Source organism: Manacus candei, unplaced genomic scaffold, assembly GCF_025592945.1.
Source record: "Manacus candei isolate 608988 ecotype Guabito, Panama unplaced genomic scaffold, ASM2559294v1 h1tg000005l, whole genome shotgun sequence".
NCBI classification, from domain to species: Eukaryota; Metazoa; Chordata; class Aves; order Passeriformes; family Pipridae; genus Manacus; species Manacus candei.
This window is the reverse complement of record NW_026138053.1, coordinates 12,007,408-12,035,283: the sequence shown is the minus strand read 5'-3', so window position 1 is coordinate 12,035,283 and position 27,876 is coordinate 12,007,408. Positions and strand designations below refer to the sequence as shown.

General features: G+C 36.2%; 1 protein-coding gene across 1 annotated transcript; it reads left to right on the top strand.

Moving 5' to 3' along the window:
• The first annotated feature begins 5,263 nt into the window (after positions 1-5,263).
• On the top strand, positions 5,264-27,492 carry ODF2L (outer dense fiber of sperm tails 2 like). Its single transcript, XM_051797591.1, has 16 exons — positions 5,264-5,357; positions 6,305-6,528; positions 10,236-10,298; positions 10,530-10,601; positions 11,865-11,981; positions 14,902-15,087; positions 15,594-15,703; positions 17,674-17,809; positions 18,457-18,567; positions 19,742-19,846; positions 20,218-20,244; positions 21,617-21,673; positions 23,156-23,241; positions 23,328-23,490; positions 24,147-24,272; positions 24,753-27,492. The coding sequence occupies exons 1-16, from the start codon at positions 5,264-5,266 to the stop codon at positions 24,879-24,881; spliced, it is 1,806 nt and encodes a 601-aa protein (XP_051653551.1). The 3' UTR covers positions 24,882-27,492.
• The last annotated feature ends 384 nt before the right edge of the window (positions 27,493-27,876 follow it).

Below are 27,876 nucleotides of genomic sequence, written 5' to 3'. Positions count from 1 at the left end.
GAGCTAGTTTGTATAAACAAATACTGAGATGCAACTATGCGATAGCACCAAAGCATCACAAAGGGAGTATTTGAAAACCTTGAGTAGAGTAGCATAACTTAATAGCAGTAATCAAGCAAATCAGGACAAAACGGTCTCTACTTTTAGTAATTTCCATTATTTTAACATCTCTCATCATGATTTTTGAATGTCCACTAAGAAAAGAAAGTACCTTTGATATGAGCTAGGACTTGGAAAACAGATTTACATTGTCGCATCATTGGCAGCAACTTAGTATACCCAGCTTAAAAATTATCCTGGTCATTCAATAAAGTAATTTACTTCATAATCCAAATAGAAGTAGTGTTTGGCTGAATTTGATAAAGTCAGAGGAAATCCTATGGCATTATGACAAGAAGTGAATTCCAGAAAAGGGAAATAACTGTAACAATCAGAGCAATCTTGCTTACATGCCGGTCAAATTCCAGGAATTAAAACCAAAACAAAACCCAGGCTGTGCAAAGTTCCAGTTGTACCTTTTATCCTGATAAGAACAGGGCTTGAAAGCTATTGTGTGTATATGTTTCCTTTTATTCAATCATTTTACCTCTTTCAGCTTTTATTGTCTCACTTATACGTGGATATAAGCGTTTGCATATAAAACCTATATGGCAAGTTTGTTTCCATTTCTTAAAATTAGTGTTACTTGTATATAGAAGTCACACAAGTCTCTTTCAATGCTCAGTACTAAATGGTCTGATGAGAGCTGATTACAGTCATATAAGAACTGATTATGATTCCTTGTGGTATCAATTTAGCATTTGTGAAAAGACAGCAACATCAGAGATTTTAAATTTGGATGTACAGATGCAATTATTTCAGTTCATAGCTTCCATTGGCACTAAGTTTCAGCAGTTCCTGTGGGTGGAGTTCCACAAAAACGGATGCCAAAATACTGAAAGTAGTGGTGCTTGACCATAAGGCAGAAGAAACACCTCAGGTGAGATGCACCCCAATGATGCCTTGGGAGAGTGGTATATTCAGGCTGAAATGGTCAGTCACCAACATGGTCTAGCTCTTCCCAAATCAAACTACTGCTAATTCGTCCCTGAAACTTGCAGCCTGTTGCTGCCCATGACATGTGAGCCTCACATACCAGGGAGGAAGGTGCTGCTTTCTGTGTTACATTGACTGACATCCTTGACACTCTGCTTTTCCTCCAGAAAATTATTAAATACCTCTTTTTTCTAACCCAACCTGGATGGAAGAGGAAGGAGACTCCCATCCTTTAAGCCCCCATGGGTTAGAGTGCTGTTGCAGGATTTGGAATACCTACTTTTAATTGCTGCTTTCTTGAGGAGCCCCAAACAGAATGGTACTACTCCTTAGGAAAATGCCTTAGTAGCCAGTACTTTCACCATTAGCAGATGGGCTGCTTGGCATATGTGGGGCACTGGATCTGGTTTTTCAGTTCTCACTTTTAACATCCTTCCTCTTTTCATGAATGCTAAGCAGACAGAATGTGAGTGAGAGGGATAAAATTACTCTTCAGACTAATGACTGCTGCACTTATTCAAGAGGAAGATCTGTTCTACTGAATGTTTACATATTTCATATAAAACTCTAGCTTGGATAACTTTTTCCCCATTTTATCCTTTCATGTAAAAATAAATTCAGTTATTGGATCACATAGAACTCTATGCTTCCTGAATTCCATGGTATTCTACTGCTCTTAAAACACTACTGAATTACTCTCTTTCTTGACATTCTCTTTCTCTGCATGCTGTAGGCCTGTTACATACTGTTCAGGACAAACTCTGGAATTTCTTTTTGGCATCCTAGAAGGAACAGACATTCAAGTATTAACTTAATAATCTTGGAGATTGCTGTTACCATTTTAGGATATTACCAAAGGCAGGCTGTCTGCCCTGTCTTTATTGGAAGCTTCAATACCTGGTTCTAGTAGGAAATGCCGTCCCTCTCTACAACTGCTTTCCAGAGCCGAAAACATGACTGTCAGGGATTTGAGTTAGGGATAAACTGATATATCTGGCTTAGGTAAGGAAAGCCATACCTAGCACACAGGCTTAGTTACAAGCCAGATACTGACATGGAGAGTGCTGAAGGTATATTCAAAGAATGCCCAGTGTGTAGAGATACCCAAACTCACTGTGATAAGCTGCAAGGACTGAGGAGCTGTGCTGCAGGAACACTGCCTGTGCTGCAGGTAGCTGCCTTCAGAAGTGCAGGGTAGACAGCAGTGATGGTTACTTGTAAAAGTACTGGAACCATAAGATTGTCAGGCTGAAAAATTGTCTCGGGCCGAAAAAGAAAGCATGTCATGTCCCTGATCTCTGACAATTAAGAAGAGACCAATACACCAGCAGGTGTGGTGAACACCATATTTTGCGTACTATCTGATCTTCAGCCTTGCTTATAACATGTCCAAAAAGACCTTTTACAGCATTGTACTGTTGGATACAAACAGACACTGAAACATTCCTTCCTAGAAATAGAATTCATATAGAAAACCCCAACCAACCAACCAACCAAAATTATATTAATATAAAGATTTATAGTATAATTAAAATAAAATATTTTTATATAGAGAATAATAGCTTATAACTGAAATGATTCTTGGGTGAATCCCAGTACTGTTTGCTAACTGTATGGGAAGGTGGTGTTTGAACCAAAGGCTTTGGAGTGAAAGATTTGAAAAAGGCAATCCCAGAAATGCCTTCTTAAGCCAGTTTATATCCTGTGAAAACACTGTAAATGAAACAAACACATTTTGGTAGCCCATCTAATGTCAATAATGTAGTGCCCATGTTGGAATTCATACTTATTTAGTTCTATAATACACTGAGGTTTATGGCTCATATGTCACTATGTGTATATACACTACTTCTCTTCCCACTCATGAATATGTAACTGCAGCATATATTTGCATAAAACATATGTTTTATTAACATTTATGTATTTATAGTCTTTTAATGCAGTATAACAGTGGGAAGTTAAGAGTTCTGGCAATGTATTACCAGTCACAACTCTGCAGAACTCCACCTAATACTTTGAAGAATATTAGGAATCCTGGAACCAGATTTTCAAGATAAATGTGTGTAAATTTGATTTAACATTTATTAATGTACAGAAAAGACATATAAAAATAAAAGGAGTAGAATACACAATTTTAAATAAACTTATTAAATTTTATCTCTATTTATTAAGCAAATTTCATTTTACTGGAATAGATAAGGACATTTATTTGTGTGTGAGTCTATAGATTCTTTGCCAACATTAACAACTGTGAGCTTAGCTTGATAATAACCAGACAAAGATTATTAAAAAAAAATAAAATCAGTTGTTCCAGCTGCCTGGCCTGTGTACAATCAGGCTTTCATGAAAAATCTGGGGACTGGTTTGACAGAACCAGAAAGCAGCTGTTCTCAACAGCACACTTCCGCTCAGAAACTACAGCTGAGTGAGAATTAATGCTTCTTTTCACATTAGTGCACTCTTTCAATGGTCTTCGTGGCAGCTGTTGCTGTCCTTCCCCTAACACTCAAACTGGAGTTGTACTAGGACTGCACACAACAACTGACAGAACATTCAGTAGGCAAAAGTCCTGAAATTTCAGGGAACTGGTCTAGGTAAATCATATGTTGTTTTTATGGTCCTTGTCCTTTCAATATCGTAGTTCCTGGAACAGGAAGATAATACTTTGGTCCTACATCCCAGCTGTCTATCTCAGAAGAAGTTGTCTATCTTATACTTGGAGGAGCTGGCCTCTGTGGAAATAGAAATAAACTTTTGGAGTTTCTTCCTTTTACTATGCAATAAGAGATTAATGACTGGAGGTATATTTGCAGCTTTACCACTTCGCTAATAATTACTGTGAGAAAGTAATTTTATACATGGTACTACAATTTCTCCACATGTGGCATAGGAATAATTAAACTTACCTTCTTCATGGAACATCATGAAGTCTGTGTAGGAAGCTGGAAGCTGAAATTATTTTAAGAATATTGGGAAGACATTGAGGAACATAGCTTATATGGTTTTACATTAAGTATCACATCTTTTATATCTAGTTTGAACTGGCATGTGGCAGTTGTCAGCCACTGAGATTACAGCCCACATAGCTTTTCAACAGATATACTGTTTATATATACAGTCATGAAAATCCAACAGTCTTACCCTGTCGTTTTCCACATGCTTTTCAGGAAGCACGACAGAGCAAAGTTTTTCTGTTTTTTGCAGAGGTGTTTGGGGGAGTGCTGAATCCTGCATTACTTGAACTGACTTCTTCAGAGCATTTACTATCAAGAGAGCTCCATAAACTTCAGCTCTTAATTAAAATAAGTCTTCCACTTGCTCCTAAAGTAAAAGTCAGCCTTAATTACTAAATTCAACCTCCGACTATTCATATTTGATTGTACTTTCAAAAATGCTTTTATAACAAGGTCAGAGCATCCTAAAAAGAGATGCTTTGACCTATTTTTGGAACATTTGGGAAATCTGGAAATGTTGTTGGAGCCCACTAGATGTCACTGCCACCACACAATAGACTACTGCAGAAATGTTGCCGTCACCGTCTTTGCAGGATACATACTTCTGTGTAAGGCAGCAAGTGTCTAAGAATTGCTGGGAGAAATAAGTTGTGGTCGGTATTGCACCAAGCAGTGCATACAGGGATGAGGAAGGAACAGTGTATTAAAAGGGTCACAGCAAATCTGCAGCTTTTGTGATAGCAGGCTATTGCCAAAATTAACCAAGGAACAAAGAAAGACATTGGAGTCTTGAATTTCTGACATGGAAATGAAAGGTTCAGTTATACCTTTAGAGCAGATGAAGTCATGAGCTGTGACAAACACTGAACAGAGTTCTTGGAGTATCTAAAGAAGCTTCTCTCCACCATATCTCTTTTAATAAGGCCTGTAATTATGTCACTGTGGAAGTGTGTGTCATATTTGCTCTAAAAATTTTCCACTCTGTGGATTATTCCACTGTCATTAAAATGTGGGCTTGAGGACTGAAACTTGTAATTCGTTTTTTGTTTGCCATATACAGGGTGCAATGCTACTTATCATGCTAATTAGCCCTCACCGATGGATAGTTCGTGCTTCGTATTTTATAAGCAATCACCAAATTTTTAGAAAATTGCAACAATTTATTCTTTTCTTTTAAAAATAAGTCAATCTTATATCAAGTTCTGCCTGAGGTGACTAAAAGATACCAAAGCCACCGCTCATAACTGCAGTGCCAAAGCAAAGGTGTGTTGGAGATGGTGAATTCTCAGTCCCAGGCTCTGGGTCCTATAGAGAACAAAGCGATAGGCCTTTTGCACGAGCAAAGACAAAATGTCCCTTCGAATTCAGGTACAACTCTAGAATGGATGATGGAGTGATTTCATGTCTGCTGGTATTACAGAGGTTGACATTTAGCATTTTATTTTTATTTTTATTACTGGGCACACATGACTAGATAATATTCTCCAAAGAGTATATAAAGTGAATAACTGCTCTCTGAAATTCCATTGCCAGCAAAGAAGAAAATACAAACACACTGGCACGTTTAAAAATTATGCCAAACGATATGTTTCATTTTGATTTTGATTATCTGTCTCAAGCTTTCTTTTAATATAAGTTGCTAATGCTGATATTTACTTGGCACATTAAAAAGTAACATTTCTCTCAGTACGACTTTTTCTAAACAAAACTTGCAAATTATAATTACATATGGTCATATGTGTCTACGTACATGTCTCTATGTATGTACATATGCGTCTGTACAAGCGATCATATTTATATTACATGATCATTCTGTTTTGCACACTTCATTATCTGAAGGTGATCTTTCCATACATCTATAGCAGTGTCTCAGATATTCACCGAAGTGCCACCTCAGGTGTCAATAGTGCTTTCCCCTGTGATGTGATGCAAGAGTAATTGGTTCATTCTTCAGCAGAACGTGTTATTTAAAAATACGTGGCTTTTTTATAATATTTGACAATGTATTGCCAAAAAAAACGAGCTTCATATACAGTCAGGTTACATGAATAATTGGTGTTTAGCCTCCGACAAAAAAGTGTAAAAATTAATGGAGAAAGAAATGAAGTAGAGGGTCCAAAGCTCCCCAGAGGTCTCCCCGTTTCTTGTCCTTCTGGGTCTGACAGTCCCCTGCTGTGCGCGCACGGACACCGCCACCAGCCGGTGACGGCACAGCCGCTTCCCGAGGCACCTGTGAATCCCAACCGCACGCACCGCTTCTCTCGGGGAAGGGGCGATGCCGCCTCCCCAGGCCCGCGGAGATCGCCGTCCCTAAGCGGGAGCGGTGGATGTTTTCGGGGAGCGTCGGGCAAGGCCGGCTCGGGGAGGGCGCCGCCGCCTCCCGCCCGAGAGGGGCCGGCACGGCAACGGCAACGGCGACGGCAACGGCGACGGCAACGGCAACGGCAACGGCAACGGCAACGGCAACGGCTGCGGCTGCGGCGCGTTACTGCGGCAACGGCTCCCGGCGGGCGACCGCGGTGAGGGGCGGCGGGCGCAGGTGGGGACGCCGGGGACGGGGAGTGACCCGCGGGAGGGGCGCTGAGGGAGCACTGCCCCACAGGAGCCGTGCTGAGGGGCACTGTCCCACAGGAGCCGTGCTGAGGGGCACTGTCCCACAGGAGCCGTGCTGAGGGACACTGTCCCGCGGGAGAGGTGCTGAGGGGGCGCTGCTCAGCGGGAGGGGTCCTGAAGGAGGGGTCACCCTGGGACACCCCAGGAGCAGGAGCCGCAGGCGGTGGGTACAGGGGCGTTTGACGAGGAGAGAGAGCCCGAGGCTGGGCTCGGGGCGGGGGCCGGCGTTGGGTGTCCTGTGCCCCAGCGCCTCACCTTCTGTGCCGGGATCCGTGCAGGTGGGAACTCACAGCTGCGAGTTTTACTACCTCCTTGCGTTCAGTTTTCTGCCATGGAGGGATTTGATTTCTGTGTACCAAGTGTGTGAATTCAGTGCTGCCTAAGTGATTGCAAATTATGAATAGCAAAATGTGCAAGATTTCAGTTGCATTGGCTGTGTTACATCTCTAGTGTGTTTGGGGTTTACTTGGTCTGGTACACTGGTCCCACTGCAGTGGAAACAACCTGGGATGCCAATAATGTTTTAGTTACTGATTCAAAGAACACCAATATATGTTAACATATACTGTCTTGTTATACAGCATTAAAACAAAATGTCATCATCATCACAATCATCCTCGTGTTTACCTGTACATGACTGTACTTCTCCTTTAGTGGACTTTGATCCTCAGGAAAAGTTTATTCTTCCTCATGCTACTGAGGCAAGTTCATTCTGTTCCTATTAGGCTTGATATTTTAAATTCTATTTACTTTGTTAACAATATTCAAAATAATCTTCCTGGCTTTAGAGGGGAAGTAAGTGATATTTCAAAAAATGGGTCACACTGCTGGACACAGCAACAGTATACTGAAACCATGTAAAAAATTGTATTTGTTCTTTTCTGATTACGCAGATAATATATGATAAATGAAGCACGATGTTTAATCTTCCAAGATGCTGTTCTCACAGGAAGTAATTAAATTCAAGAACTTAGTTTTGTTTATATAGCCAAGAAAAAGCTACAGAGTTGCACTGTGTTACACAAGTTGAGTTCTGCTGGGAAATGCAAGCCTGTAATAAAACAAGACGTGTGCATGCACACACACGTATATATATAAATGTAAAAAAAAATTAGATGTTTGGAGTGTACTTATTTGCCTTAAGACAACAGGTGGAAGCAGAGCAGTCTGCATTCTGATTCTGTGAGAAGCGATCATTTTAGTTGGGAACTCCAAATTCTGTTATTCATTTTCTCAACTATGTGAAGGAGAATATGGAGGTAAGAATATAAACCTTTAGTCTGACAAATTGTTTTGATGGAGATGCACCTGGCACAGGCTGAGCACAGGAGAAATGGTGGGTGGAGAAGGCAATGCAATCCACTTCTGAAAAAATAATGAGTAGTCAGTGGAGCACTGAGTACACAGACAACTTCGTACTTGGTGAGAGCATCAGTCGTGCTGGTGTGTGAGGGGAGAGGCAAAAGAGAGACATTTGGAGAAGGAGTGAGGGTCCTTAATAAGGAAGGAGGGGGGAATGGGATGCATTTAGGTGGTAGGCCTGATACATAGCTCGGGACTTGCCATGACATGGGCAGCATCATTTTCCTGAGCAGCCCTGCCTGGTGAAGAGCTTTGCCAAACCGTGAAAAGAGGAAAGCCATTGCCACCTCCAAATTGGAAGAAGTCTGCTGTGAAAAATAACACTGATGTCTGAGCAGGTCTTGGCCTTCACCTTCATTGGAGGTAAACTGTTTGCCTTTGCCTTGTAGATGAGGTGTGTTCTGTGAGCAAACAGTTTGAGGGTACATCCTGTGATATCACAGGCTTTTACCCTTCTTGGAAATCCTAAATGATTCTTTGACCTTTAAAATTTCTCCTGAAGGGTTCTCCTGAAGAGCTGACTTATTTTATGTTGATATGCTTGAATTAACAAGATCAGTGACCTAACTGTAAGTAAACTAAATGTTATGTAATTATGAGGGCCATTTTAGGGAAAAACATATGTACTACTGGGAGAAAGAGGAAAACTCTGTTCACTGATTCAGCCATATAAAAAAGGTTATCATAGAACTACAAAAGCCATCCAAGATAAAAAATATTTTACTGATCAAAGCAAAGAATCTGGCAGTTTAGAACATCACCTAGGAAAATATGTAAGGCATAAACATAGAATCAATGCAAATGTATGTTTTTTACACAAGTGTGAAAGAAACATTTAGTCTTGTTATTTTCTTTAATAGATGTATTGGGAAGATTTGTTTGTTTGTTTGTTATTTCCTGGGCACCAAGAAAGTTCCTAAGAATTTGGAAGGAATTTGGCAAACTATGTATGTTAAAACAGGAGGTGGATCAGATTGAATTTCTGTATAACAGTAGAGTCATATGGAACTCAGTGGAGTGAAGAATGTAGATTTCTTTTAAAATTAAATGTGATTTGCCATTGCTGACTTTCTTAACTCTCTTTCAGAAGCTAATGAAAATGGATGCTTATTCTGAACATTATTTTTTAATTTTGAAGAAAATATTCTTGATTTTCAGGTTTTCATAGACAGTACTAGTTTTCTTACAGCATGAGGCTTTTTGTTGATCATTCAACAAAAAGATAGAAAGTTCATAAAGAACAAACTGTGGGGAAGACAATTTCCTAAGAATGGAAAGACGGTATGAGTGACTTGGGTTTCTGGTCACTTCTCAATTCTGGAAAGTCTTCTAAGTACTTCCATTTTTGCTGATAAATTACTATGCTGTCACCAAACAGCATTTCTGCTTATATATTATTTTTTTTTTTTTTTTGCTGATAGCAAATCTGACTCACTTTAGTCAGGAAAGGTTAGGACTGCTACTGAATACAATATTTATAAGTTTGCAGTACATGCAGAGATTGAAATCCGGATGCAGAATTGAGGTCCATGGACTGACTTTACAGATAGGCATGGGATTGAGATTACAGAACATTATGAGGAATTACATGCAGGACAGGATAAAATGAAGGAGTTGTAGTAAAACTTTTGATTCTGAGGCTTCCAGCTTGAGTCAGTTTTTATCCCCCCATTAGTGAAATTGAAAAGGAATTTACAATCTGAAAGTCACACAAGTCTGTTTCTTTTAAATGGGAAATTACACAACACACACACACAGCTGGACAATTTGAAACAGCAAGTTTAGTTGACAATATGACAGGCACATAAATTCTTTTGAATTTCTAGTAAGAGCTAATGTAGATTGATTTTTGTGATCTTCCATCCTATACTTTCTGGTTCAATCTTCAAATTCTCCTATCTAACTGAGGTTCCTGAAAGGCTTTAGTACTTATTATTACTCCTTGAAACATTGCAAGTTCTACAAATACTTTTACCATTTGACTATATGTGCTTAAATAACACTTATTTATGACATTTAAAGCCCTTTTAGCTAAAATTAAGAAAGAAGTAGGTGTATGGAATAAACATAGTTTGTTTCCTTCAGCTACAAAGTTCTATGCACAAAATAAATTGAATCTTAAAGGTTTAAGTTTGTGAATATTCGAGCTTTTATATTCATGTGTACCAGATTTGAAAATGTAGCAAAAGATATGTAACCAATTTAAAATGATTGAAAAAATGCTAAATCACTTATAATCAGAGGTAATTTTTAATGTTTCCTGTGTTGCAGTTAAACAGTGGAGTCATTGACACTTTGATACAGAAGCTAAGTGAAAATGAAACTCAAAATACAGTAAGTAAATTAAAATTTTATTTTTTTATTCTATCCCATACATCTGAAATTGGCTACATCACAGGGTCATACTATTTCCAGTAACAGTGGCAAAGTGGGAATATTTGTGGTTTACCGTGACAAAATGGAATCTTAGTTTTACAGCTGAAATGTTCATCAGTATGCTTTATTGCTGCATTATTGTGTACAGACATTAAAACATTTTCTTTGTTGTTTTTTTTTTCCATGAAGAATCTCAGGAAAAAAATACTTGAAAGAGAGAAACAGATTAAAGAACTTTCATCCATGCTTCAGTGTGAAAAAGTGAGTGGTCGGTTCTGTTGGAATGTTTTCTTCCAAAATACTAGATTCTTAATTAAAAATTTAAATTTTGAGAAAAGTAATTATTTCAAAGATCTATGAAAAAAGTAAAATACTGAAAGATGTTTCCTACAGAAATATCTTAAGACCATCAAGACTGTATCCAATCCTAGTAAGGATACAGGTTATCCTTAACACTAATGTCCCAAGGTTCAGGGAAGGGCACACATCCAGACTAGTGGGGCTTTTGACCTCTCATATACTGATTTGCAATAGTTCTGTTAAAAATGCACTTATAGGGAAGTATTATGGAGTAAACTAAACAGATGTTGTTCACAGTTAGGCATGTCCTTGTCTTTATCTTGAAGTGAAGGAGCACATTTTCATCGAAACATCCTTTTGCTTGAAAATAGAAATGCTGAACAGAAAAGCCTATAAAGATACTGAAGACCACAATGCCAGCAGACCTCATTGTTGGTGGGATCTGTGTAGCATGCCTTGGTCTGACTAGAGATCTATCTAATGTTGAACAATTTAGGGTACCCAGCATCTGAAGGGATAAATGATTTTCTATGCTCCTTCTTATGTTATCTTCAATAAATGGTATTTTCATCAATATTTGATTGAATCTGAGTCTGCCTTTCTGGTATCTATAATGAACACTTGCATGGGAGCATGCAATGCTTTTTTGGTCTATACTGTTAATATGACAATTTTCTACCTGATTACTTCTTATTTAGCATGAGCCAAAGGAATCAAGGTGGAAGAAATTTTATAGAATCATCTGACCTGAGTTCTGATGACAAAAGTTGCCTCTTCCATTATGATATATGTAATGCCCTAAAATTACAGTTTAAATTAAATGTATCAATACTTTTAATAGCAGATGGTGGTCTTTGGAATTTAATGAAGATCAGGTCTAATTAGTCAGAGTACAGTTGATCAGTGTAGCTTAATTTTAGTCATCCTGCTAGCTAGATTTGTGTTCATGCTTCCAGGCCTTATTCATACTACTTAAAGTCAGATTAAATATGAAGCATCAATTATACATACAGTGTTTCAAGTTTGTGATTTCTGATTAATATTAATACTAATAGTAACAAGCTACTGCTTGTAAATATACTTGTAGAGCATGTTTTATCTTTTCCAGCTTTTGAGGACATTCGAAAGTCAGTTAGAAAATATGTCAAAGTAGAAACAATATAGAGAGCATCATACAGCATATCTCCATAGGCCAATAGATTTGTGTTTATTTCTCTTTCTTAGATCAATACACAGAAAGGAAACCACCTGTCAAGATCAGTAAAGGAAGTACAAGCTCACCTGCAGTGTCAGATTCAAAGAAAAGAAGCAGAAAATGATGAATTAAAAGTAAAAATACAGGTCAAAAGATTTTTACTTGTGTACCAGTTTGTTGGAAAAAAATAGCAAAACTTTATTGTGTTCAGATTTGAAATCAAATTTTTGGTAAAAGAAAAATCCTGAACAGTAAAAATCATACGTATTTATAATTTGCACGGTCTGCCTGACCACATTATCTGAATTGCAAGGTTTTGGTGTTTTGTTTTTTTTTATTCTTTTCTCAACTTGTGCACATAAGCAGTTCTGGCAAAGCAAAGTTTAACTGTGCTATCTGGAAGACAGGTATTGATCCTGAGACAGTCTCAATATAGTCAAAAGAAAGAGACAGGCAAGTCCTGTTTCTGTTCTAATATAGGGATGATGAACCACACCCTGTTTTCATTGTCTATGAAGGAATCAATAAATCTCTTAATACTAACTGAAAGTGAAACACTTAAGACTAATGCCTAATCTCTCTTTGTTTAAGGTAGGTTAAATTATTTCCATTTTTTATTCTAGAAAGCAAGAGTTAAATTTGGGCATTTGAATCAGTTGCTGGCTTTAGAAAAAGACAAGGAAGACATCATGTGTGAGAGGCTAGAACTGTATGTGGCCTCAAATTTCAGTATTTGAAACCTGTAAAGAACATAGGCATGAATGAGAAAACGTTGGCTAAAATAATGTATTTCTAATTTCCAAACTTCTTTTACTACCATATATCCCCAATTAATTGTGTCATTTGAAGTTATTAAGCAACCTATATCAACTCAATTTCAAGTCACACATGTCTATTTCTGCATAAATACCGCATTTTCTTCTAAATAAAAATTGCTTTCTTGTTCCATCTAATACAATTATAGAATTTCAATGATATTGACATTAAAGTAAAATTCATATACAGCTGTACTTTCATTCAATCTCTATTTAAAGGTTTTGTTTGCTTTCAGAAACTGCTGAAATCGGTGGCTAGCTTTAATCCTGGCGATGATTTTATCAATATCTAGACAAAGCTTGCAAAAGTTTAGCATTACCCTTAGGAATTTATTTCTCAATTTAAATTTACCACAGTCCCTGACTAATGCCCAAAGCAGTTATTCTTAGTGTGATTGTGACCCCCTGTGGTTATAACAGGGGATAACATTTGTTTACCTATACCAACAGTTAAAAAATCCATACATAGACTCAGATTTTCTATTTCTGTATTTATTGAGGGTGTTCATCTACCACCCCATCAAGTCACATCTTTTTTTATTAGATGCCCTGTAAGCATTTATAGAGGAAAACTACTTCCTTCATATTTGCGGGGTTTTTTATAATTTTTTATTTGAAGTAGTACTTCTACTTTTTGGTGAATGCCAGTACCTGAGACCATTTTTTGCCTGGAAAACCACATACATTTTGCATTGATTGTGTAAAAGTTTCGAGGCCATTAGCAGGACTATACTCAGAAATACCCTCTTGTGCATAATATGCATATTTTATTGCAACTGGCAAAGTGTATCTTGAATAAGGCTGGCACATTAACATAGTCAGTAGCTAAGTAGTAGGTCTTTATTCTTGTAGAACATAATTTAGTATCAGACCTAGACTACAATGAAGGAAACAAATGCAGAAATAATTCTTACAATTAGGATATTTATCACTGATTTAAGAAAATTATTTACACTGGTGGAAGAATAATAAGTGATATGAATGGGATTTACGCTTGCCTTTATTAAAGTCATTGTCCACTGGTAGTTTGGTCATTTTCATGTGGATTTGAGATTCTCCTTGAAGCAGAATCTAGTATGGCTTTTATTGTACATCATCATGTAGTGTTCTAACGCCCATTGGTTTTTTTCATTCATATTTATGTGGTATGTAGATGAAAAATACAAAAGTCACGAAGTTAGAGAGGCCAGCTTCCTGAAATGAATGGGATCAGTACACTGCCTTCATCAGAGTGATATGAAAGTTTACTTAGTCAGAAATAACAGCAATAGAGAAGATAGTATAATGGTAGTTGTAGAACTCAGCTCTCATCTTGACTGCTTTGTACATGTTTGATAATTAAATGCATTAAAATACATTTAATGTGAATGTATTTTATTTCTTGAGTGCTGCAAAATCAAGCACTCAGGAAATGATATTTAGAAGTTGCCCTTAAAATGTGTGATTTACCACTGTGGTTAAGCTTCATCATAGCCTGTTTTAATTATGTTTAAACAACTGTCTGCTGTGGATAAGGCAGTGCTAAATCTATTCTTTTTGCATTTTCTGCTTCACTAAGAAATCATTTCTTCACTAAACAAATCCGTTTTATTGATAGAGTGGGGCCATTTTGTGCATGGAAAAAATTCAGAGATCTTGCAAGAAGGTAGTATATTGTCATCTAATCAGAACATATCATAATACATACATTCAAGAAAAGACCCAGCCTATCCTACCTTCTTGACTTTAAAAAAAACTAAATCCAAGATATTAGCTTTCATATTAAAATTTCATATACAGTCATACAACCTATCTCCAGACCTGTAATGTGTGTGTCACTATGGATATCAGTGCATATCACTAAGGTGATCATTAAGGTGATTTTCTTTACAGAAATCAGTCTCTAGGAATGACAAAACAATGTTACTTTCCCACTCATAAATGGGTTTAACATCCACGTCGTGCCTTCTACATTGAAATTCTGCATTCATTTCCAAGAGCACACAATGATGTTTAGATTATCTTTTGCCTTACTCCTTGCTTCTGCACCTTCTCAGCCTCTTCTCCAGATCTTTGTAATGAGTTTCCCAATATGTATTTTCTTTTGTCTACTGCTGTATGTATCTCAACTAGCTAATTGTATCAACCACCACATTTGAGATACAAAGATTTTGTGGAAACAGATTATATATGTAACTGCTATTCCTGATTATATCACAAAAATATCTGTGGGGTTTAGAATTTGAAGAGTTGATGTCTAGTTCTGTTGCAGAATCTAGAAAACAAAATAGCAAAGTGGAAACATCAAGTTGGTGAATACAAGCACCAGAAGTCAGCCTTAAAGGAAACAAGTGAACAAAACAAGATTGCTCTGAAAAAAGCAATGAGGTCCCAGAAACAAAGAGCTCAATTCTTTGAAGAAGCTGCAAAAAATGTAACCTCCAAAATAAGAGAACATGTGAGTGACTCTGCAGTAAGCGATGTTGTGCTGTACTGTTTAAACTGAACAACTGGAAGACTTGCACCTGTGGCAAACAGAAAAAGTTGTTTGGTCATGCTGTGCTTGTATCTCTTTTATTTTGTTGCTCATTGGTTAAGAAAAGGGTTGCTATAAGTGACATGCAAACTTAGTATTCACTGCCTTTGTTTTGTTAAAATTTAGCGATTGTCTTAAGTCACGAGGTTGTACACTTCAAACTGTAGTAAGTAAGAGGAGTCTCATCAGCTTTTGGTCAAACCTCTCTTGGTCTTCCTGTTAGTCGTTTATGGATAAGTACCAACTAACTCAGAACAATATGGGTAGTTTTGTTTATTTTACTTTGAGAAAAGACAAAATTTACATTGCTTTGTACAAGGGAGATCCAATAAAGGCATCTTATATTAAATAGCTCTCGTGTTCAAAAAAATTTGTAGAATTAAATGGCATTCTTCTGTTACATAATTTATGACTTCTACATTCTCTAGGAAGTCAAATTGAGTGAGATATGGTCCACTGCTGATGTCTGGAAAAACCAGCATGATAGAATGCTTGAAGAAAAGACAATGTTAGAAATTCAAACAGAAGATCTTAAAAAGTAAGTTGGACTGTTGATCTATTTTGTTTTTGTTTCTGTAGTCATGTAGTGTTGATATTTATTAGTGCAGTACTCAGCGTTGACAATGTAAATGAGCTTATTAATATTCTAAAATTCTGAGCAGAATTTAGAAGTTGGAAATAAGAACAAATTTAAGATTTTTAGCCCTCTCTCTGCAGCATTTCCCTTCTTTTAAATCTTTATGTTCCTTACTGGTAAAGGGGAATATTCTTTCCCCTGCATACTTCTGATTAGCCTGAACTTGCTAGTAGCTACTATGCTGCCTTTGTATAACCACTGATTTATTAACTGATTCAACAGCTTGAGTGTTAACCCTTGTGTCTACCACAGTATAGAAGAACATTCTTGGGGTTCTAGTTTCTACTTCAGACTGATGATACTAAAATTATTTCAGCTCCACTAATGTCTCACCTGACCAGAGGATAGAGAAGGTTTCCTCTCAGGCATCCATTTGAACAGTTTATTCATGTAAGGAAAAGCAGCACAAAATTATTAAACCTTATTCCAACTGTGCAGTCAAATCTTAATGTACTCATAGGAAGGATACGCAATTTTCTTCGGCAGATAGTGACAAATCTTTTTTTACCTTTTCTGTTAATAGAAATTTTGGCTATAATTCAAACAAGCCAAAGGAACTGGGAGGTGCCTTCATTCTAGGTCTCAGACAATGTTTATTTTACAAAGAACTTGATTCATTCTCAAATACTGAACAGAAGTGCAGGTGCACAACATCAGTCCAGAAATCTCTCTAGCCCACTGTTGGTCCAGTGTATATAAGATGGCATGCATCTATGAAAGAACAAGAAAAGTGATGCATTTATGATACTTCTCTCAAATACTCATTCTGCTTCTGGCTGGTTTTTTGCTGGTTTTATTTCAGCTGAAAGTATAAGTCTTTGCTTGAAATGTACCATTCTAACAAGACTTGTTCTACTAAGCAGTGTATGACTGACTAAACGGCAAAACAAATTTTGTTAACTTTATTAACATGAAAAGAAAAAGTGAGGCTGTAAGACCCCAGCCATGAAAACTCCTCAACCAGGAGTTTTACTACTAAAAATATTCATAAGGCTCCAAAAGAACACCCACTGAACTTTTGCAGAGCCTTCAGTTCTTTAACACCTTGAAATAGCACAAAGAGAAAACATTGCACACGTTTTCTCAGGAGACACTTTTACTGATAAATATGGGTGAAAATACGGATCTTGGCAAAAGTTTAAAAGGGGTAACATACAACCAAAACAAAGCATTCCACCAAAGCTATGACTTGGCACTTGCTAACCCACACAACCTAGCAAAATCCAACCCGGTGCTTTTAAGTTACCCAAAATATTAAGAAAGCAGTAAAGAAAGAAAAAGAGAGAAAGGGGATTAAGAGAAGAATGAGGGAAAAACAGCTACTGTCAGAGAGTCCTATGGAAGTGGAGCTTTATATGGTGGAGGTTGGCCCCAGAACAGAGAAACAGAAACCATGTACTGCTGTATTTATGTGTTCTGGCCCCTGTGGCCACCTCCTCCCAGGCAGGACTTCCAGCTCACTGGCCACTCTGGGGCTCCAGGCCGGAGTGAGGGGTGGTGTAGCCAGTCAGAGGCTGGGGTAGGGATTCCAGAGGGTGTGGTGTGGGTGTGCTTCCAGACTGACCTTTTGATTGACAGCTGCTCTGGAGCTGCACATGAGGTAGGGTGTTCTACGTAATTAATTCATTTAAAATTGAACTAGGACCATTTCCTTGGAATAGAAACTGTCTTCCTTTGGGGAATTTCTTATTTTAGTAGATACTCCTTTCTTTGAATACTTAAATGCATTCTCCCCTTTATATATATATATTATATATATATATAAAAAATAAAAGCAATGAAGGAGAATGTGTTGAGGTTCAAGCTGATTTTCATAGTGAGAGTTTTGGAAACATTGTATATTATACAGAAGTTCTTGCCTGTTTAACAAGTCAGATCACAAGCCTGTTGGAAGAATTGGAAAGAAGGAAGGAATGGAGAAGAAACTCAGAGGAGGAAATTCTCAGAAAGCTAAATTCTGGTAACTCTGAAAATGAAAAGATTTACCTTGAAAATGAAAAATTAAAGGTGAGACCATTAGAAATCATGGTTGAATGGCTCTACATTTCTGATACATAATGAACTAACCACGTTAATTCCCTTTGGATGTTCTGTGTAGAGATCCCTAACCTGCAGAATAAATTTTGTCATCCATTTTTTATAGTAAGTGTAAATGAGACATTGAAAATATTTCAGTGGTAGTTTATGGCAAAGCAAGGAACAGGGTTGTCTGATGATCCATCTGCATAACAAGGATGCTATTTATTTTACTGTCAGTAGCTACACAATTGCTTAATTAGAAAGTGTACTTTTATTCATGTAAGGAAAAGCAGCACAAAGTTATTAAACCTTATTCAAACTATGCAGTCAAATCTTAATGTACTCATATGAAGTATGAGTTTGTAAAACTTTCTTTCAAATTAAAGAACTGAGTTTACCTTAATTATTAATTTCAACTTCTAAAGAGTTGACAGGTTATGCATTGAATTTATCCTCCAAGGTAAATGTTCTTGTTAACTGACAAATGAACTGTGGACTACCATTTTTGTTTGACAGGATAAATAATGGTGTCACTCTTTCTAATGCCTGCAGGTCACTTGCTAGTAAAATCATATTGTATACTGTTATTTTAATAACACTATTGAAATTTTTATATTTTCTATGTTTTAATCAAGGCTTTCATTGCTACATTGGAGAAAAGTACTGTTTCTGTTGAACATGAGCTGCTACATCTGCAGGAAAAGGCAAAGCTGCAGGAAAATCTCGTTGAACAGCATAAAAATGAGGTGACTAGCATGTTTGAAATCTTCAAGTGTGTTTTTTTAAATTTGTTAGCAGTTTCAAGGAAATAATAAAGGTTTTGTTTGTAATAGACCAGATTTGTTGTCATGGTGATTGTATTATTGTCGTAACATTGAGTATGATAGAAGAGAGTGCTATTACAAACCACATCAAAGAGTAGTCCCCACACTGTTACTAGTACACATAATCCTTACTGAACTGTGTGAAGCCCAGTGAAAGCTCATTTAAGCCAACAGAGCTAATTGCATACTGCTTAGAGAAGATCTGCTTCCTAAAAAGCAGGTTAGCAACCCAGTACACTGTATATTTTAGAAGTTAAGTTTGAATCTGATGTCTTCAGTGGACATATCCAATGATATTTTACCTCTGCTGGGTCATATCTTTATCAGTATACCAGTATTGAATTAAGTTCAAGAAATTCAAGTTGATTCAAGAAATATATATTATGTGAGCCTTTTTTTTTAAATAGGTAAATCCACATTGATAATACCAGCAAAACAAATAAACTGAACTTAAAATGGGCTTTTTATCAATTCCTTTTTTTTTTTCATTTGGCTTTATTCACAGAGAAATATGTATATATTTCAGATATATTTCAAATATATTTCTGCTATTGTATAGACGTCATTTCACCGTCATTCTTCATATATTTCTTTTTTAAAATCATCGACAAGGGAAAAGACATGATATAAAATCTAAGTACAGCCAGTGAACCTTGGCTGTGAAATGCATCATCATAGTTAAAGTTGTTGCCAGGTTTAAGATGGGAGATGTAGTTCCATGTAACAGCCAGCCTTAAGCAGTGAGTGAAGTGAAATTCCCCGCTCATAGCTGTAGTGACTCCAGGTGAAAGTGTTGATACTTATTATCTGAGGAGAGAAATGTGAGTCATGCTGGCTGCTTCCGTAGCACAACTGCAGCTCATTCTCCATTGTTGATAACACAATATTGATACGACAGTGCTCTTTACATGATTACCCTTTTATACTTGCTGTGGTGAGTAGGATAATGAAAATAAATAACTTCACTAATGACAAATATTAAGATACTGTTTAGAAATCAAAAGTTTTCCTTTACACTTCACACTAATGATTCTATCTTTTCTGCATTTAAAAGAAAGACCTTGCAAATATATGAGAAAAATATATGTTGTCCTAGGTACAAAAGCTACAAATAGCAGCAGAGGAATTGAAATCTAGGTATGAAAGAGTCTTAAATGAAAACAAAAAAATAACAGAAAACAAATGCTTGGAAGAAGATAAGGTAAGTTTTACAGTAATAAAGCATGTTTCCAAACAATTCTGTAGCACACTGATCTTTCCTACATTATTGTAATCCACTTATTAGAAGTCACAAGGTACTATCTCCTGTTTTTAAACAAGAAGAGTTTTACTGACCGCTCTCTGGAGCTGGTGGTTTTTTGGATACCACACAATTGCAAACAGGGGAGAAATGTTTCCTGGAGCAGTGACTAAGGAGTTGGGCTGCTATTTCAGAATTCCAGCATTCTTTTATCACTTTCAAAAATGTGATTTGTTGTTGGTGATTTTGAAACTAGACTTCTCAACAGAACAGCTGTGAAAGTTCTGTATGGAAGCAAACCTAGTATAAGGCTGCTTTTTTTTTTTTTTTAGCTGTTAAAACTGAGAATCAATACAGAGGTGAGTTTTAAGTTTTTTGGCAGATGGAGCTAAATACTGGAACACAGTTACTACGTTCTTAAACATCTGAAAAAGATACAAAATTGGTATGAAAATCACTTTCCGCAGTTCCATGACTCATAAAAATACATATTCTTTTAAGCAATAAAGCTGAGACAGGGACAGGCTTTCCCTGCAATGTTCTGTTTCAGAATACAGAATTAGTCCTCACAGAGAAGCATCTTAGGTGTTCATTTTATTTCATACTAACTTTATTTTTCCATGATGGAAATTTAGAATGCAGAAAAATATTTTCTCATCTCACAAATAATATTTACACACCACTGTATGTGGCTTCAGATGCCATGAGGTGCTGCTTTCTTTTCAAATACTACAATAGTTGTATGGTCAGAATTTTTTCTGTAAGCTACTTAGTGTGTCTGTATGCCATCTCCCAAAATGTATTTCTATAAAAATAAAATCCAGGTTTGGGAATTGCATAATTTTGTTCACTGTGTTACTGAGTCTTTAAGGAAATGTAGTCAGAGATGGGAATTTCTCCAATGGTTAACTTGTATCTTTGTCAGTATTTTATAAAACAGGTGTATTATGCAATTTGTGTAGAATTTCAGCTTTATTACTTACATGGAAATCCATAAAGTACTACAACAATAAATTTATGATTTTACACTTACATTTTTCTCCTGTGATGCTACTATGCAGGTGAGGGACAAAACGGAGGCTGAGTTAAAGGAGTTAGAACATGTTTGTGACTTGCTGAAAGCAGCTGAGGAAAAGCAGCAAACACTTATGTTCTGAAAAAGGATCCATGCACAGAAATGCAAAACCCTTAGGAAGCTGCAGGTTCAGGTGGTTAGAACATGCTGATTTTTAAAGATAAATGAGAAAATTATGTGGAAAAAGTCTCTGGGACTTTTTTTCCTGTTAGCATGTGTGACAGTTGTCAGCTTCCTTTGTCATTTGCTTCATAAATCAAAAGCTTCTTCTGTAGAAATAACACAATGCAAATAAAACTGTTGCCAAATGTATTCATGTGAATTCATTATGTCACAAGAGTAGTTACTTTCAGAGTGAGCATATTCTTGATCTTTTTGAATGTTTATGTCCTGAGATGCATTGAAGAATTCTTCCCTGGAAATAAACGTGCAAATCTAGTTATTGTTTGTGTATAGTGGAATAATTTAATTCTACCTTTGTTTTTAATAACTAATTCATAAACCATACAATATTTAATCTGATAAATTACATTGTTGATGTAGAGTATTTTAATTATTACATTATTTTAGTTGATTAAATATTTTTAAAACATGCTTTAATAGGATAATTTCTATTTTTGGCTGTATTTAACATAATGCTTGTATTTTCTTCAAAGTCTGAGTATGAATTTTCTTCAGCTTTTTTTTTCTGTGACATCAGTTTCAATGGCAGGGTAACTTTAGGGTTTTTTCTTATTCTCTTTTGTGTGTGGTTTTTTTGTTTGTTTTTTTTTTTTTTTTAATGAGCTTTTGAGTTAGATGAGGATACTCTGCTAACACAAATAACAAAGGTTTTTGAATCAGTAGGATGGGAAAGGGGCTTAACCTTCTTCCTGTGTCAGTGGGAAAACTTCAGCTGAAGCACAGTGAGCCTCTGTGTTCCTATAGATTTCATATGTTTATAAAAATCATAGCTCTTGATTTTGTTTTAAATTTCATGTCAAGATGATCTTTACAACATCAGCTTTGGTTCTTGTTTGCCTCATTTTAAATAATTCTTCCAGGAATGCTCATAAACTTATAAATCCATAATTGCTTAGTGAACTACTTAGGCAACAATGAATTTCGGGGTGCAAAATTAATACATCATGTAAAATGATGTATGTCATTTCAATCTAACTACATTTTCCTGAAAAAGTGCAAAAGAACCTCTTAAGTATAGTGAAGTAATTGGGCATATAATCACTAGACTGGTGGAACAGTAATTAAATTTCAGCATTAGGTCTTGGTGATGTCCTTTAAAGATTCTGACCCTCGAGCCTATGACCAGAATTTAGGAAAATTCCTTTTGAAGCAATTGCACCATGTACAGAAACACTCTTCTGAGTTTCAGGGGAACTGGTTTCTGCTACTACCAGTCTGCCAGCTGAACAGCCTGTGATTCACACAAACAAAATCAGGCAGAGTAGCTCAAGTTGTTGGATGGGACTGCTTGAGGTAATCCAGTGAATGATGGTGGCTGTCCCTTTAAATAATGGTACCAGAGGGCTCTTGGTGTGGCTGTTTATTGTTAATCTGCTGTTGATGGGGGGTAGCAAGAACAATAATCTCATCACTAATGAGATGTTCTGAGATTTAAAAGAAAACACGTAAAAAAAGTTTAGCCCTCTGCATGCTGGGCAAGGGAAAATAGTTTGACTTCTTGCTTTCTTCAGCTTCTGCTGCTGATATACCTCCTTTCATGAACCTGGTTGTCTTTTTTGTAATCACTTCTTTCCAAAATTCTTTGCCCATGCTACATTGTTTTTCTGCAATAACCATACATATATATGCAGTATTATTTTTATGTTTTCTGTGACTCTAGTGTGAGGGAGCTTTTTTTTTGCTGGGAGGTAGACCTGACCAACTCCTAATACCTAAGGCTGCATGAGCAGCATATGAAGTTTTTCAGGACTTCATTTTGTTACATAGCAGGCTTTCAATCTTAACATGTTCACACAAACTTTTAGTCTGCTACTTTGGCTGTACTTTATTTGTTTTAAATACAAGATAATATTTACTTGAATATAATATGGCCTTTATCTGAATATAGTATAACATTTATCTGAAATTTCAGTTAAATTGTTTGATTGGATTTTAATAGGCAAGCTTACTTTAGTCTAGCAAGATCCTGCATATAGGTCTCTTCAACTAGAAACAAATTATCCTTTTCACAGGATGACAATAATGTAACTTCTATGGGCAGTCTTTCCTTAGAAGAAGAGAACTGTAACATTCAGAGGAAATATGAAGCTCTTAAAAGGTAACCTTTAAAAAATCTGATGGAAATTAATTCCTACACTTTTCTGTTATAGTGAATTATAATGCATTAATCTGTTTTGTGTGAAGGCAATTGGGAAAGATGGAATTTCAGAATGAAGAACTTGCTTGTCAGCTCAGAACACAAGATCAGAGTCTTCAGTGCAGTAAATTGAAGCTTGAAGAGAAAATTGCAGAATATAATGCATTAACCAGACAACTTGAATCTGCTTTGGAAAAAGGGAGAAAAATGGTATTGGTGATTTAATACATCTCTCAATCTTGTTTGCCACTTTCTATTTAAAAACAGCATTAAAAACAAATGTGTTTGAGAAAAAATGATGGGACAAGATAAGCCTAATCTTGCTTTTTATTTTCTTTGGAATAGGAACCCCACAAGAACTTTGGTATTGAAATCCTTCTCTTTTTAAAGGAAGAATTTGCATGCTTTCAATATTAAGTTCAGTTTTGTCATTTGTAGAAAGGATGCAAACAGTAAACCAAATGCAAGAGGAAGTGTGGAAATTTACATTGCGGTGAATTATATTAGTTTAGTCAGAAAATATGTATGAAGTTGTAATTTCAGATGAATCATGTTGAAATAAACTATCTGATTTTTTTCAATACTCTCTGAAGATATTTATTTGGTTTTGAAAGAATTACAAGTTTGGCTTAACTTAAAAATGAGTTTAAAACAGGTTCCCCTCCCAATAATATTGCATTTTTTTTCAAATCAAAACATCTTTCAAATTTAACCAGAATATTTCTCAGGTTTATTTAATTTCTGTGCATGGGAAACAAGTAAAGTATTAGATGAAATAGAACTATTAATGCTATATAAGAAAATAATTTAATTTGGGCTTTAAGAAAGAGTAAATATATATAATTTCTCTCTCATTACTTTTATAGGTAGCTGAAGAACAGGAAAAAATATCATACAAAGAACAAGCCTTTCAGACAAAACTGCTAGTTCTTGAAACTAAAGTGAGAGAGGGGAAAGAAGAAAAAAAACAACTCCTCTGCATATTTCACCATGTGAGTAAATAATACTGTTTGTGACTTAAGAAATTACTTACCACATCACCATTTACAGAAATTCCTTTAACTGAAAACACACTACTAATACAATTGATACACTCTTTCCAGAACAGCAAATTAATTCAACTTGACAACATACTTTGTACATTGACATCTCCCATTGACTTAACAGATGTCCATAATAGTTCTGAGATGCTAGGAATCTTTCATGATAAAAATTCAGAAAGTTAGTTTTTATGTTCCAAGGCCTTTTTGGATTACAAAACTATTCAAACATGTTCAGTTTGCTCCTTACTTAACACAAATAAAAGCTTCAATGTTTTGAGGCCTTTTTTATCACCTTTGGTTTTGCAGAGCCTCTTAAAACTTTTACAAGTAAGTAAGGCTACAAAATTAAGTACCAGTTGTCTTAGATTATTATTTTGATTAATTTACATTTTATTTTTAAGTTGCTTTGTATTTCTCCTTTTTTACCAGAATGAAAAGCACCATGAAATATGTTTGAAAGAGCTGGAGAACAGCCTGCAGAAGTCAGAGAACAAGAACCAGAGCATCCAGCATTATGTGCAGTTTTTGAAAGCTGCATACATAACAATGTTTGGCTGAACTCTTTAACCTATTTTAAAGTGAAGAAACTTTTCAAGATTTGGCTCCAAGGAAAAGCTGGAACAAAAGCTTATTGCGGTCTTATAGTATTTTGCAGGATTGAGTACTCTAATGTTAGTTCTTCCCTAGGAAAATGTCTGTTGTGGGCAGGGAGAAGCAGGTCAGTCATTACTGTATGTCCTACTGGCTGGTCATATAGGAAGTGGACTTGGTATTACTGATATAAACAATTGTACTATTCATGGCACAGAAGTGAAAAGGCAGACTGCATGACAGCAGTGGCAGGAGTGTAAGTGTGGGGTATGCACACAAAGTTCTACACTGGTCTGTGAATTTACTACCTTATGTTAGGTTCTGTGCTGTAAAATCTTACATGTGTCCTTTTAGTCCATAGTAAATGCAGGTGATCACAGGCTATCTTTCAAATCACATGGAGGAAGAAAACACCCATGGACTAGTTGCGCAGTAATCTGCATATTTTAAATATCCGGAATTATATAGTGTTTATCAGTCATTACACTTCTGTTACTGTAGAAACCTAGTTGCCTGAGAAAATGACATCTAACCTATTAAGACAGGCAAAAATTTAGAGCATTATGTTCCCTTCCTTTCTTTTTCTTGTAGTTTAGCACCAATATGTCATGAACTGCTGCACTGCATGGGAGAGTTGCCACCACGAGGCTGTCCTGTCCAACCTTTTTTGCCCTACATTCCATAATGCTGAGGAATATACTGAAGTAATATTTTGCAAATATAAGTAGGAAAGTATTGTAAATGCATATATAGTTTAAGCTCTGAATGTGCTGATATAACCTTTCATGGTGACACAGGTCCAGTAAGATATTTAAGTATTTGTATTTGAGCTCAAGAGCTGCAGTTGAGTAAGACTGAATTGTGCCTCAGGTTAAACACATGTAAATATTCAACTGATATAGGGATGATTCAGAAACCAGTTCTGATTTTGGTTTTAATTCTAAATTCTACTTGGTTTTATAGATATATAGCGTGATACGTTTTTGGAAAAGTAGTGCATTCAGTTAAACATATGTAATTTACAACGTCTAATTAATAATTCATATTTTTGGACAGAAAACATAAGTTAGTTCATGCATGGACAATACCTGTTCTATTTCATTTTTAGTTATTCGTAATGTGTTGAACATTGATGTTTTTTCTTTTCTGTCTTTTGCAAAAGCTTATCCATCCTAACAAATACTAACATACTAATGATCTGCTTGTGTGCACTGTTAAATGTGGAGAGGGGGGTTGCATTACACACACACAGAAATATTTGTATTCATTTTGTTCTGCTTGTGCTACTTATAAAATATCAAAACATTTTTGAAAATCATCATGTATAAAGGAAAGATTTTAGAAATAAATGGTTCAATCCAGTCTATGACTGGTTTTCAAAAGGTCATCATGAAAAACCGAACACTTTTCATTGCTACATGATACAGCAATGTACAGTAACTTTATTTCAGCCTATCTTTTGCTATTCAGGAAGTTAGATAGTTTTTTCATTTTTAGTTCGTGCTGTTTGGTTTTTATGGCTCTCCATTACCCTTTTGTTTGTTTGTTTGTTTGTTTGGGGTTTTTTTGCATGGTAGAAATAGAGCTGCTAGTCACAAAGATCACTAGATTTTTCTCAGTTTCTTTTTGAACTGGTGTTAGCTGATCATGGTGTTTGCATTTTAAAAATCTTTAGCTCATTTAGAGAAAAAAGCTATTGTGATTTATTTTTTTATTCTTTATTTTATTTCTATGAAACTTCTTTTGTAATAATAAAACTTTTTCTAGTTTTATTATTGAAAAATTACAATTTCAGAGCTTTAATTGGGTTAAATTGTAGGCATGTCCCGAAACTGTCAGATCTTAAAGAGCTGACCTGGGCTTTCTACTCCCTGCTGCAGTCTGCAATATGTTTTAGATGTGTTAATGCATGGGAACATAGAATTTAAACCAAGAAGCATAAGTCTTAGGGCTACTTGGGAGCCTACCCACTTTAATCCTGTCTGCCAAGTAGCTTATTAGTAGCCTAAGGTTGATAGAAGAACTACTTCTTTTCTGTTTCCTATGACACAAAGACTGCTATAAATTCTACTGTAAGATGGAATCTTTCTAGTAGGAGCACAGATACTCAATAATTTTGTGCTAGACATGTGCCAGCTTAAGGGATATCTTTATAGAAGACACACAGTAATCATTGAGCACCATATGGACAAGTCCTCACTGGAGTGTGATAGGTTACTAGCACACCATGCCTTTTGAGAAGTTCTTTTGTCTATTTAATGGTGAATGAAATCAACACTTGGGTATCTGGGAGAAGTTTAAGGAAGGACTGTTATCATGCAGCTCAAAATGTCTTCTACTACGATCATGTCCAGTGTCCTGACTCAGAAAAGAGCCAAATTAGACTTTTTGTGAAAAAATCACTTTGTTGTTCATTTTTCTACAGAATAAGGGACCTGTTTTACTCTGCTGACAAACTGTGTAACATCTGTGTGCAGCCCTTAGTGCGCTGAGAGCTGGCCAGCACAAACAGGGATCAAAGCAGGGCCCCATAGGAAAGGGTTGAGCAGGGTGTGAAGTAGACACAATGATTTCATACAGATTTTTTTTTGCTTTTTCAGTGAAAGTTTCCTGTGGATCGCTTTAAGGCTGACATAGCTCAAGCATGGTTCTTAAGGCCAGAAAAGTGAGAGCACTGTGTTGATGTCTGCTGATTGGGAATTCAAGCAGTCAAAACCATGAAATTATTGCAGTAATGCAGGTCAGTCTGTTATGCATTTGGGTTCAGAATATTTTCTGTTCTACTTCTGGCTGAACAGCAATCTCATAGCAGCTCTCAGTAAATAAAGTGTCCAAAAGTTTGAAGGTAGCGTGCTTTTTACCTTGCCATCCACATCTATCTATCTGCACCCTTCACTCGGGATTTCTGATATAATGCTGTTGGCTTGCAACCTTGGGATAAGGCTTTTTACAGCTAATAGTC